General features: G+C 42.6%; 1 protein-coding gene across 3 annotated transcripts in view; it reads right to left on the minus strand.

Moving 5' to 3' along the window:
- Positions 1–1,325: 1,325 nt before the first annotated feature.
- Positions 1,326–12,183, minus strand: part of ccnt2b (cyclin T2b) — a 40,615-nt gene continuing 29,757 nt past the window's right edge. For 2 of the 3 annotated variants that reach the window (XM_061889899.1, XM_061889900.1), the window contains 3 exons: positions 3,283–3,446; positions 3,143–3,213; positions 1,326–3,081 (listed from right to left, as the gene is read on the minus strand). In XM_061889899.1, coding sequence (XP_061745883.1) covers positions 2,110–3,081; positions 3,143–3,213; positions 3,283–3,446 — 1,207 coding nt within the window. In that variant the 3' untranslated portion in view covers positions 1,326–2,109. Of the gene's footprint in view, positions 3,082–3,142; positions 3,214–3,282; positions 3,447–12,183 lie in introns of those variants that run through there. The other variant, XM_061889901.1, reaches the window with a different exon arrangement.

The following is a 12,183-nucleotide window of genomic DNA, read 5'->3' on the forward strand; positions in this document are numbered from 1 at the left end:
TTGCCTGTACCGGAAGTAGCAGACGATGTGCGCGTGACGTCACGGGTTGTAGAGCTCCTCACATCTGAACATTGTTTATAATCATGGCCACCAGCAGCGAGAGCGATTCAGACCGAAAAAGCGACAATTTCCCCATTAATTTGAGCGAGGATGAAAGATTTGTGGATGAGGATAGGGAGAGTGAAGGACTAGGGGAAAAAAAAGGGCGGTGGGAGCGATTCGGATGTTATTAGACACATTTACTAGGTTAATTCTGGAAAATCCCTTATCTGCTTATTGTGTTACTACTGTTTTAGTGAGATTATATAGTCGTACCAGAAAGTCGGAGGAGTGTGGCCATGGCTGTGGTGACCGCCAGTGTCTCTGAGGGAAGCCACGTTTCTCGACGAGGCGAAGCGAAGGCAGCCGGTCGGGCCAGGCTGAGCTTTCCCCCCCCCTCCCCCCTCCTCCACGGAGGAAGCATCCCACGTTCGGGTGTGGCTGGTCGGAGGATGCAAGCGAGTCCGCAGCTGCCTCTTTTGACAGGTGCACGAGGAACGACGCAAGCTCCACTCATGTCTATGGTAAGAGCCGACTTATTACCACAATTTTCTCACCGAAACCTGCCGGTTGACATGTGGTAGAGAACCATGTTTGCTTGACTGCTCTGTTCCATAGTAAAGCTTCACCTTCGGGAATGTACACAAGGAAACACCGGCTGTGTTTGTGTTGCTTCCAACCTACATCTTTCTTCTTTGACGTCTCCATTATTAATTGAACAAATTGCAAAAGATTCAGCAACCCAGATGTCCAGAATACTGTGGAATTATGCGATTAAAGCAGACGACTTATAGCTGGGATCGGGCTGGAACAAAATGTCCGCTACAATCCGTGACGTCACGCGTCATCATACCGACGTTTTCAACAGGATACTTAGCGCGAAATTTAAAATTGCACTTTAGTAACGTATTGGCATGTGTTGCAATGTTAAGATTTCATCATTAATACGTAAACTATCAGACTGCGTGGTCGGTAGTAGTGGGTTTCAGTCGGCCTTTAAGAGTTGAAAGTAAAAAAAACCAAAAAAACCTTGTAAATATTTTTATGCCTTTCGGATCCCCGGGGACCTCTAACAGTCATCACATTCAGGGTTAGGGTTAGGGTTAACCCCCATGGATTAGACAGCCTTGAAATAAAATGATCTGAGAGAAGAAGGATCCAGGACCATCTCAGGGTGAATCACTTCAGGTTTAAACCCAGAGTGGGTGGAACCTTCTACAAGGTTCTACAAGGTTTTGGTGCTTCCACCGAAGCACCAAAACAAAGGCAACCATGACCAAAACAAATCACCTTTTCACTTTTATTTGGGTTCCCAATACACAAATTGAAGATAAGTTCATCAACAGTCGGCTTTAAATTTCAAGAGACATCGAAGGCTTCGAGCGTGAACCGTAAAAGTCAACTGCAGTCCTATGTACACCATCTTGAATCAGACGTCGGTATTTTCGGACAACTACGTGCATCGGGAGCGACTCGGTACAATCAAAAGGCCTCTGGCAATTTAAGTCGATGAATCAGAAATGCACTTTTTTCACAGATGTCACGTAAACTTCAATAGCGGAGCTGAGTTGGGTCTGCGCGTGGCGCTCAGGAACTGCGTTTTCTTTTTTTTTAGGGGCCCGGGGGTTGATTGTAAGGGACCGAATAAAACAAAAAACGAAAAAGCAGACTGGTCCCCTGGGAGGTACCAAAGTTCTGGTGTCGATTGGACGAGGCGTCAGTTCTCCACAGAAGCAGGCGCCGAACCCAAAGTTTCTCTCTTATATTAAAAAACTTCAAGACCTGAGATATTCAGCGGAACACAAAAAGAAAAAGAAAGACATAAATTAACTGTAAACTGTGGTTATGGCTGCAAGTACTAGTAGCTACGCCACTTCCCTTTCACGACTTAAAACATGCACATTAAAGTTGGTTAAAGGAACATTTCACCTTCCAGCCGTGTCTTGGACGCGCACGGCTCGATGCGTGATGTCAGCAGTGTGGGCGATGCGGAGTTCACATAACTTAAGACAAATAAAATCTTTTTTTTGAAGAAGTCCGTTCCGAAGGGTAATCCGGTGGCGCCTGAGGTTACAAGTTCATTCCTTGGGCACTTAGTAGCGAGTCCAGCATGTCGAAGGTGTCTTTATAGTCCGTGTGTTGGCCGTTGGACGTCAACAAGCCGTTGGTGCCGTCATGGCCGCGGTGCTCCATCGTCCTCTGGCCGCCGTCGGCGTAGTGAGGCGGGCCGAGGGCCGCCTTGGAGCTCCTGCTGCTCTTTGACGAGTGGTGATGGTGGCCGCCGTCGGCGTGAGGCCTCTTTCGGGAAGAGCCGGAGCTCCCGTCGCCGCCGTGGCTGTTGGCGGTTCGCAGGGAGACGGAGGCGGCGTCCATCCGGCAGTTGGCGCTGAGAGAATACGGGTGGGAGTGGCCGTGTTTGGAGTGGCGGTGGCCCGCGTGCTCCTTGTGCTTGTCTTTGCCCTGATCGGCGCCGCCGTGGCGCTCCGACGAAACCTTGATTCTCATCTTGAGTTCCTCGCTGGTGGCCGAGCCGTTCTCGGCGAAGGACGCGGGCGCCCGACTCTTTTTGGATTTCTCCCGCCGCCCCTCGCCCGACTGGCTCCCCGCCAGCGCCTGAGAGCGCTTCTTGTGGTGGTGCGACGTGGTGGCGGCGGCCGGCGGCGCGTAAACGTCCGAGCCGGCCTCCTCCTTGCCGCCGTTTTGCAGAGCCAGCTCCGCCGCGTGTTTCTCTCGGTACTTTTCCAGAGTCAAGACTTTCTGCGGCCGCGGGAAAGGGGCGGCGTTCACAGCCAGGGTTTTGCTAGCAGCTTTGTGTTCGTGTTTCAGCACGGTGAAGTCCGAATGCGCCGGCTGAGAGAAAGGGTCGCCCAGCGGCTGGTAGGACGTGTAGGCGCCGAGGGAGGACATGTCCGTCGAGTCTGACGACGACGTGGAAGGGAAGAAGGAGCCGGCGACGCCGGGAAGGCCGTCTAAGGAAGTCCCCTGGAAGGCGCCGTCCACAGCCGGACCCTCCGTCTTTGGCTTTTTAGCAGCTTGAATAGCCTGAAAGCAAACAACTGGACATGAGGCGGCGAGCGAGGAGCGAGACGCGCCATCCGCCTACCCTCCAGTTTCGTATCCTCTTCAGCCTGCTGGGCGTTTTCTCCAGGATCTGAAGGAATTCGTGCGTGAGCTCTGCAAACAAAAAAAACGGCAGCGGCGTTAATCCGGGCGCTCTCGGCGCGGCGGAGTCGAGGCGGTTACCGTCCAGCAGCTGCAGCGTCACTGTGCGGTCCACGTACTCCCACCAGTGCTTGCTGTCGGTCGACACCGGGATCTCCCAGTTGGACCACTTGCACGCCAGGTGGATACAGACGCAGGCGACCACCGTGGGCCGGTACTGCAGGCAGAACGTGGTGAGGTGCAAACTGGCGGGGGGGAAACACGGATGAATGTCAGCTCGACACATTCAACACAAACAACCTAAATCAGTGATTCTCAAACGGGGGTACGCGTACCACTGGTGCAAGTATCATTGTTACGGTGATCCAGAACATTCAATAAACAATCTGCCTTGTTTTTAGTGAATACTTATGCCTACTACGCTGCTGCATTTTAATGTTGGTCAATATGTTGGTAGGTGTTTCCCGGGGAAGTTTGAGAACCACTGTTCTAAATCATTAAGAGTGACGCTACGTTTCCACCAAGCAGCACACTTCAGTCCAGCACACGTTCAGTAAGGTTGCTTTGATTTGGTTTTTAGGATTGCAGGAAGCAGCTGAGGTTGGCCCCGCCCTCTACCGGCGCTAATAAATATGTGGCGGCGTCTCACTTCGGCTCGCACATCTGGGCCCCACAGCTGTTTCTTGTTGGGTGCGAGTAGGGCAGTAACAATATGAAAACGTCATGTTACAGTTGTCGTGACCAAAGTGATCACCGTTATTGTTGAATATGCTCAAAAAGTGAAATTTTCAAGAAAATGTAAATAATCAAAATCCATAGTTAGAAAACTCTTTTGCATGTTTTGTGTTTCTTATGCCTCACCGATTGTGTTTTAGTTGTAGTACTGTACTTGTTTTAAAGGCTAAGCTTTTATTGTTTGAACTATTGATTTGTACTAGAGCACTTTAAGAAGTCTATACGTAAAAAGTGCCCCAAAAAAATAAAATCTGTCATTATTGTTACTTCTGGCGGGCATTGTGGCACCCCACTCTGTCAGGCGGTCCTTGAACGCACCGTAAAAAAAACAACGTCTCCGATTAAAGAAGGTTCAATGTGCACAATTGAATATCTTAGTAGCCCAGACAGTGATGTGTTCATGTAAGTTTAGCTTAGGGCAGGGCTCTTTGGCGCCGCCCTAGTGGCTCTCTGGAGCTTTTTCAAAAATATATGAAAAATGGAAATGATGAGGGGGAAAAAAATGTTTGTTTTAATTTGGTTTCTGTAGGAGGACAAACATGACACAAACCTCTCTAATTGTTATAAAGCACACTGTTTATATTAAACATGCTTCACTGATTCGAGTATTTGGCGAGCGACGTTTTGTCCTACTAATTTTGGCGGTCATTGAACTCTCCCTAGTTTGTTTACATGCATAACTTTCTCCGACTTACTCAGGCGTGATTTATGCCACTTCTTTTTCCGTCTCATTTTGTCCACCAAACTTATAACGTTGTGCATGAATGCACAAAGGTGAGTTTTGTTGATGTTATTGACTTAATGTGGAGAGTGCTAATCAGACATATTTGGTCACTGCATGACTGCAAGCTAATCGATGCTAACATGCTATTTAGGCTAGCTGTATGTACATATTGCATTTACGATGCCTCATTTGTAGCTATATTTGAGCTCATTTAGTTTCCTTTAAGTCCTCTTAATTCAATGTATATCTCATGACACACTATCTGTATGTAATATGGCTTTTATTTTTTTGCGGCTCCAGACATATTTGTTTTTGTATTTTTGGTGCAATATGGCTCTTTTAACATTTTGGGTTGTCGACCCCTGGCTAGGGGATGTCGTTTACCATATATATATATATACACTGAATACACTTGGTAAACAAAACCTCTGCCTTGTTTTTAGTAAATACTTGGGCTTACTACGCTACTGTATTTTAATGCATTCACGCACAGCATAAAACTTTTGGTGGACAAAATGAAACAAAAAAGGAGTGGAAGATTGTTACCATGAATTTATTAACGTGGACCCCGACTTAAACAAGTTGAAAAACTAATTCGGTAACACCCGAATAAGTTTTTTAGGGGTCAATTGTACGGAATATGTACTGTACTGTGCAATCTACTAATAAAAGTTTCAATCAATCAATCAATCAAAAAGTTTTTTCATGGGAAAATAAGTTATATTTATCGATCACTGTTGTTAATCTTTAAATTTAAAACGGTAATATTAACGGTCGGGGGTTTTACTGCGGTTATCATCAATACCGATTAGCGTTAATACCTAGCTGCTTGCATAATGTCCGTACCACAACGTTGTGTTTGCTTATTACTTTTGATTAGGGATTTAAGTTTATGGATTTTGATTGTAAAGGCTGAATTGTAGGCTTACGTAGCTTTCGTCCTATCTGACGGCGTCTTCCGCGTGACTCGCAGTTCTCTTCCAAAACGCAAGAGGGCAGTGTTTTCATTGTTGACTAGCGATTAGCTTCCTCTGTAGTTGTAGTGTAGTAAACAATGGCACGGAGCCAATTTCTTAAGGGCCTGCGGCCAATTGTAAAAATACTATTTAAAGAAAATAACATTAAAAAGTGGAAAAAAGAGCAAACAGGTCAAATGTAAAGATAAAATTACTTCACATCAATGATGTCATTTTGAAATATGTATTCCATATTTTGTGTTTGCAATACAACACCTTTTTCTTCAACAAAAAGCACATAAAACAAACAAAAAATATGATATAATATATTCACTGGAAAGATATGAAGTTGATCTAGAGACTTAAGCATTAAAAACAATGTTAGACTTATTTTAAACACTTTTGGGTGTGGGGCCCTTCAGGATCCCAAAGAGTTTTACTGGGATTTTTCCCCCCAAAATTGTCATTGCTCAAAAAAATCATAATGAGTTCAAATCAATGTTATGTTTATTGACCTATTCAAGGCTCCAACTGCTTTACATCAAAAAGTCCACTTTGAAATATTGGGGGGAAAATATTGCTTATTTTGATATCGCAATACAAAACCATTTTCTTCAAAGGAGAGCATAAATCAGACAAAACAAATAATTAAAAAAAAAATAATCACCAGATAGATACGAAGTTGACATAGGGACGTAAGTGTATGACTTATTTTTAACACTTATAAGTGTTGGACTCAAAAATTATAAATGACCTGCAATTACTTCACATCAAATATTGCACTTTGAAAGGTTTTGGGGGAAAAATATTGAATTTTTTGGGTTTTGATAAGGGCAAACATTTTTTTTCAAAGATTATGTCGACAGATAGACCTGAAGTTGATCTAGAGATTTAAAGTGTTGAATGAATAATAATAATGTATGACTTATTTTTAACATTTTTATGACAGAGACCTTTCCGGGTACCCAAAACCAAACTTGAAGGGAGCCCTAAAAGTTAAATATACATTGTATTGGTCTGAAAAATGTTAAGTATTAAAACGCCCCCCGCGAGCTTTAATTTTTCAGTGTGCAGCCCCCAGGTGACAAAGTTTGGACACCTCTGGTATAATGTCTTCTGTTCCTTTCGGCCGGCTTACAAGGTCTTTTCTTTTGTGACGTTGGGACACGGGAAGGTTTTTGCGGGTTCATGTAGAGAAAAATGAGTAACCAAAACCATTTTCAGTGTAGAAATAAAATCTGTAAACTTGGACTCGTCGTCTTCTGTGTCCTTCCTAAAATGTTCAGGTCGTTAACATATTTAATGGGGGCTTGTCCGGGATACCTCTCGGGTGGGACCTTTCAGAACTTCAACGCGCACGGAAGTGAACTGGACTGTTTGGTGGAAACACAATTCTTCATCATGTGCACAAGCCCTCACCTCACTTGGCTGGTACACTAATTACGAGAATGACATTGTGCTCTGTGAGTAATTTACACTTCAAAACAAAGCGGGGAGGAACTTCCACATAAAAATGGGCTTTTTCTCAGCCTCTTCATTTACTGTGGCATTGGTTGGCCCGCTAATAGGTGGAACGTGAAGATGAAACACAAATGCAGAAGCCCTTTAAGGGATCATTACTGCCTCCGTCCTACCAAACTCTACTGCAAGCTGGACTTCCTGGGACTCCAGTAGGTACACAGAGTCGATAGTGTGACCCGCACTAAATCTTTTTAATGCAACTACGATAAAAGTAAAAGCAAACCGTTTAACTAGGGGTGTCCCGATACGATATTGGTATCGGTCCCAGTATCGGATTTGCGTCTAAAATCTCCCATACCCGCGTGTTTACTGGTGCAAAGCTGGACAGCCGTCTGAATGTCCTCTAATAAGCACACCAATTATTCTGTTTTAGTAAAGTCATTTACAAAAGGTAAACATGTTATAGCAGACCTGGGCAAATTAAGGCCCGGGTGCCCCATGCGGCCCGTTAAGCTTTTCAATCTGGCCCGCCGGACATTCCGTAATATTTTTTTTTTTCTTCGATCTTTAAGATGGAAAGTGTACCTGCCATCATGATGTGCAGTGATGTTTTATAATGACCGTAGTAAGTCTTCAGCTATACAAAGTATTTCAATGCTTGAAATCTGCACTTTTGGATGATATACTAGTTACTATGGTCATCTAGTTAGTTACTGTGGTCATCTACGTCACAACAGCTCAGACGAGCCACCAAGCAGTGTGGGTGGGGAGCGTTTCCACAGACGCGGAAGGAGATTTTCACAACAATGTTCTAAAGCTTAGTGATATACCACATATATCATATTCTAGGTGGGGTTTTTTTGTACCCTTCGCGTTCATATTTCACTGTTTGTTGCATTTCACTTGATTGTGAAATATGTCGATTGAAAGGGGGTGTGACGTTCCTATTTTGTCAATATTCAGTCTTTTATCGTTCATAGAAAAATGCAAAATTCCATTATGGTTTTTAAGGCGGTCTGTCATAACGTTTTCAGCATTCAATCAGTCATTATTGTGAGGTTTTGCATTAGTATTCCTAAAAAGAGATATACCGGCTCCCAGACACATTTTTTTCTCTAAATGTGGCCCTTGAGTCAAAATATTTGCCCAGGCCTGTGCTATAGGATACTAGAAGCTACACAACGGCTGAGCACGCAATAGCGCACAAGCGAGACGTACATAAGTCTTTCAAAATAATACAAGTGTTGTGATTTTGGCTGGTATCAGATAAATATCAATATCGGCCAATGTTCAAGGCTCAAATATCAGTACCATATCTAAAGTAACTTTTGATATTGTAGTTAAAGTTGCAAAGTAAATCCGTTTCTTTGGGTCGAAAGTATGTAGTACGTAGAGCAGCTTTAAACAGCCCAATCCTGTATACACCTCAATTCTTCAGCACCGTTGCTTTGTGAGATGCTGCTGCAATGCTGCAAGGTGGTGGTTATCACCAAGTACTAGCTGGAGTTTTACAAAGACACACACACACTGGTGAAATGAGTCAAACAGAACAATGACACTAACCTATTTATTATTAACTGTCTGGAATGGACTTGTGCTGTCTTTAAGTTGAAGTGGAGTGGTAATTTGTTTTTGGTGCCACAGTAATTCAACAACACATCATTTAAGTTACTGGGTACTTTTTAATAGGTTTCTGCTTTGGAGACTTTGTATGTGTAAGTAATATGTAACTAGAGTTATTTGATACTTGTTTACATTGACAAATGCCATGTTTTAGACTGCAATATTGTTCAATTAAGGACAATTCTTCCCTATTTCTAGCTTCTGTGCTTAGCTGTTGTGTAGCTGCTAGCTCCTATACCCTACCATGTTTAGCTTTTGTAAAATGACTTGACTAAAATACAAGAACGTTGAAACTTGTGTGTTTATTGGAGGACATTTAAATGTTAACTGGCTATCCAGCTTAGCACAAGTAAACACCACAGGACTGCTTGTCAAGTGATTTTAAATGCAAGCCGATATAATCCGATACCTGTTTTGTGCTGATATCGAACCGATATCCAATATCGATATGGGATTGGGACACCCTCAGAACGCAACCCTTACTGACTAAATACTAAAGATATTAGTAGACCTTGGAAACCTGTTCAATTTAAGAGACTTATGTGTGCACGAGGGCTGGGTGATTAAACAATATAAATATATGTCGCGATACACACGTAATTGATAGCAATAAAAAATGTGTTTGATAAAACATTTAGTACCCAATTTTTCGGACTATAAGTCGTAGTTTTTTTCATAGTTTGGCAAGGCGGTGCGACTTGTGTGTGAAATTATTAACACATTACCGTAAAATATCAAATAATATTATTTAGCTCGTTCACGTAAGAGACTAGACGTTGAAGATTTCATGGGATTTAGCAATTAGGAGTGACAGATTGTTTGGTAAACATATAGCATGTTCTATATGTTATAGTTATTTGAATGACTCTTACCATAATATGTTACGTTAACATACCAGGCACCTTCTCAGTTGGTTATTTATGCGTCATATAACGTACACTTATTCAGCCTGTTGTTCACTATTCTTTATTTATTTTAAATTGCCTTTCAAATTTCCCCCAAAAATGCGACTAATACTCCAGTGCGACTTATATATGTTTTTTTTTTTTTTTCCTTCTTTATTATGCATTTTCGGCAGGTGCGACTTATACTCCGAAAAATATGGTGTATATACTTGTCTTTATCGGAAGAGAGCAGAAGTTGCAAAGCAAGATTGGTTGCATGAACAAAGGCACTCGCCGAGCAACGCAAGAAGTGATCACTAATCGGTGGGATTGACACGCTAACAACCAACCAGGTAACAGTATGGAGTTTGGCTGCACCATCTTGTTGTCGTGTGGTTGATTCTTTGCATGGAGTGAGAAGAGAACATAGAAATGAAGAAATTGTGAATAAAAGAGGAAAAGTCACCTGGACAGTTGTTTTTTTTTCCCAAAGGGACCGTAGTCAGACCAATGTGGTCTGTAAATTATGCAAGGCACTCGTCCCCATCATGACCGCTAGTACCACACCACCTTAACCGCGCTCTCCCTTTAGGTGTAACGGTACGGGTATTTTATCGAACCGTTTCGGTACGGGGTTTCCGGTTCGGTGCGGTGGTGTACCGAACGAGTTTCCACACGGAAATATTAAGTAGCGTACTGCACGTTGTGTAAACAATACTCAAAATGCCGGACATTTGAGGCATTTAAGAAACTCCGCCCTGACAGCTCCGCAAAAGAGGACATGTCCGGTGAAAAGAGGAGGTATGGTCAGTCTATGACCTAGCCCGGTCGCATGCTAGCATAGGTCCTGACCACACGTCCTCCCCTCACTGGACCCAAAACCCCCCAACCCCCAAACCCCCGCAGATCCCCCCAAACGCTCCAAATGTCCGGCACCTCGAGTTATGGTTGCGTGTATTTTCAATGTACGTTCAGTAGGGGTGTAACGGTACGTGTATTTGTATTGAACCGTTTCGGTACAGGGGTTTCGGTCCGGTTTGGCGGTGTATCGAACGAGTTTGTAAGCTAAAGTCTTAACAAGCTGCTATGCTTTCTGCCTCTGTCTGAGCACCCAGCATTGTCCCGCCCACACAACCATCTGATTGGTTACATACAAAGCCAATCAGCAGTGCGTATTCAGAGCGATGTAACAGCCAATCAGCAGTGGGTATTCAGAACGCATGTTGTCAATGCTTCAGCGTCAAGCAGATATGTGTTTAGCAGCAGACATTGTACTCTCCCCAAATTATTAAAAAACACATCCCAGTCACAACTACTACTAACATCATTATGACCTTCTAGAAACTTAAACTGCAGCTCAGCTCGCTCGCAGTTCTGGCTTGAGGTGAAGGCTAATTAGCTTTTAGCGTAACGTTAGCTCATTTTGCGGTGTGTGTGTGCATGCGTGTGTGTGTGCGTTTGCGTGTGTTAGGGGCAGCAAAGCCCTGTCTGTCTGTTATTTCACATGAACTAACATGAACTCCATAGATTTCTGGGATGAATAGTCTCTCCTATTGCTGTTGTACTATTTTTTCAGCTATAGTTACATTAATCATTAGTAATGTAGCAGCCTAGTTTTGAATGGCAGGGTCCCTGCTATCACATGTTGACAAAAATATAACATTTACATAATAAAAGTCAACTACAGGCTTCCCAAATGCTGTAATAAATTAAGCATGATGAGTTGACTTGAAACTGTTTAATGTTGCACTTTTTATATGTAGAAGAAAGGTTTTGTCATTTTGTTTAATCAAAGCATCAACTTGAGGCAGTTTAATGTGGATTAACATGGGCAGAATTATAATAGTGTTCCCAATGTTAAAAGGATAAAGCCATTGTTTACAGATTTGGTAAATAAATAACCCAAAAATGTATATTTTGTTGTTTTCTTACTGAACCGAAAACGAAATTTTTGTGTACCGTTACACCCCTAACGTTCAGTGTTAAGAAGGTTAAAAACAAAACAAATTGCGCGCGCAGCAGCATTCGTGAGGGAGGGAGGGAGAGAGAGAGAGAGAGCGCATGCGTCTGCTTTTTATGCATAGATTTATCAGATTTAAATTTTTGTGTCAAAAGTGTGCCCCGGGGGCCATTTGCAGCCCACAGCTAATGTTTTAAAGGCCCACGGCACATTCTAAAAATACTATTAAAATAAACAAAAACATAACAAAAGTGAAATAAAAAAGCTTAAAGGTTAAATGTAATTTAGAAAAACTTTCAATGTTGACTAATAAAACAAAGCTGTTTTTTTTCTTTCAAACTGTCATTGCTCAAAACAAACATATGTACAGTATATGTAGGATATATTTATATTAATATTATTTATATATTATATATATTATATTATTTATTATTCATCTTGTCTATTGTGAGCAAACTGTTGTGCGGAATTTTCCCCAGGGATCAAAAAAGTACTTTTATATTCTATAATATTTAATCAAAATCAATCAATCAATCAATCAATGTTTACTTATATAGCCCTAAATCACTAGTGTCTCAAAGGGCTGCACAAACCACAACACAAACCACTACGACATCCTCGGTAGGCCCACATAAGGGC

This window comes from Nerophis ophidion, linkage group LG27 (genome assembly GCF_033978795.1).
Source record: "Nerophis ophidion isolate RoL-2023_Sa linkage group LG27, RoL_Noph_v1.0, whole genome shotgun sequence".
NCBI lineage: Eukaryota > Metazoa > Chordata > Actinopteri > Syngnathiformes > Syngnathidae > Nerophis > Nerophis ophidion.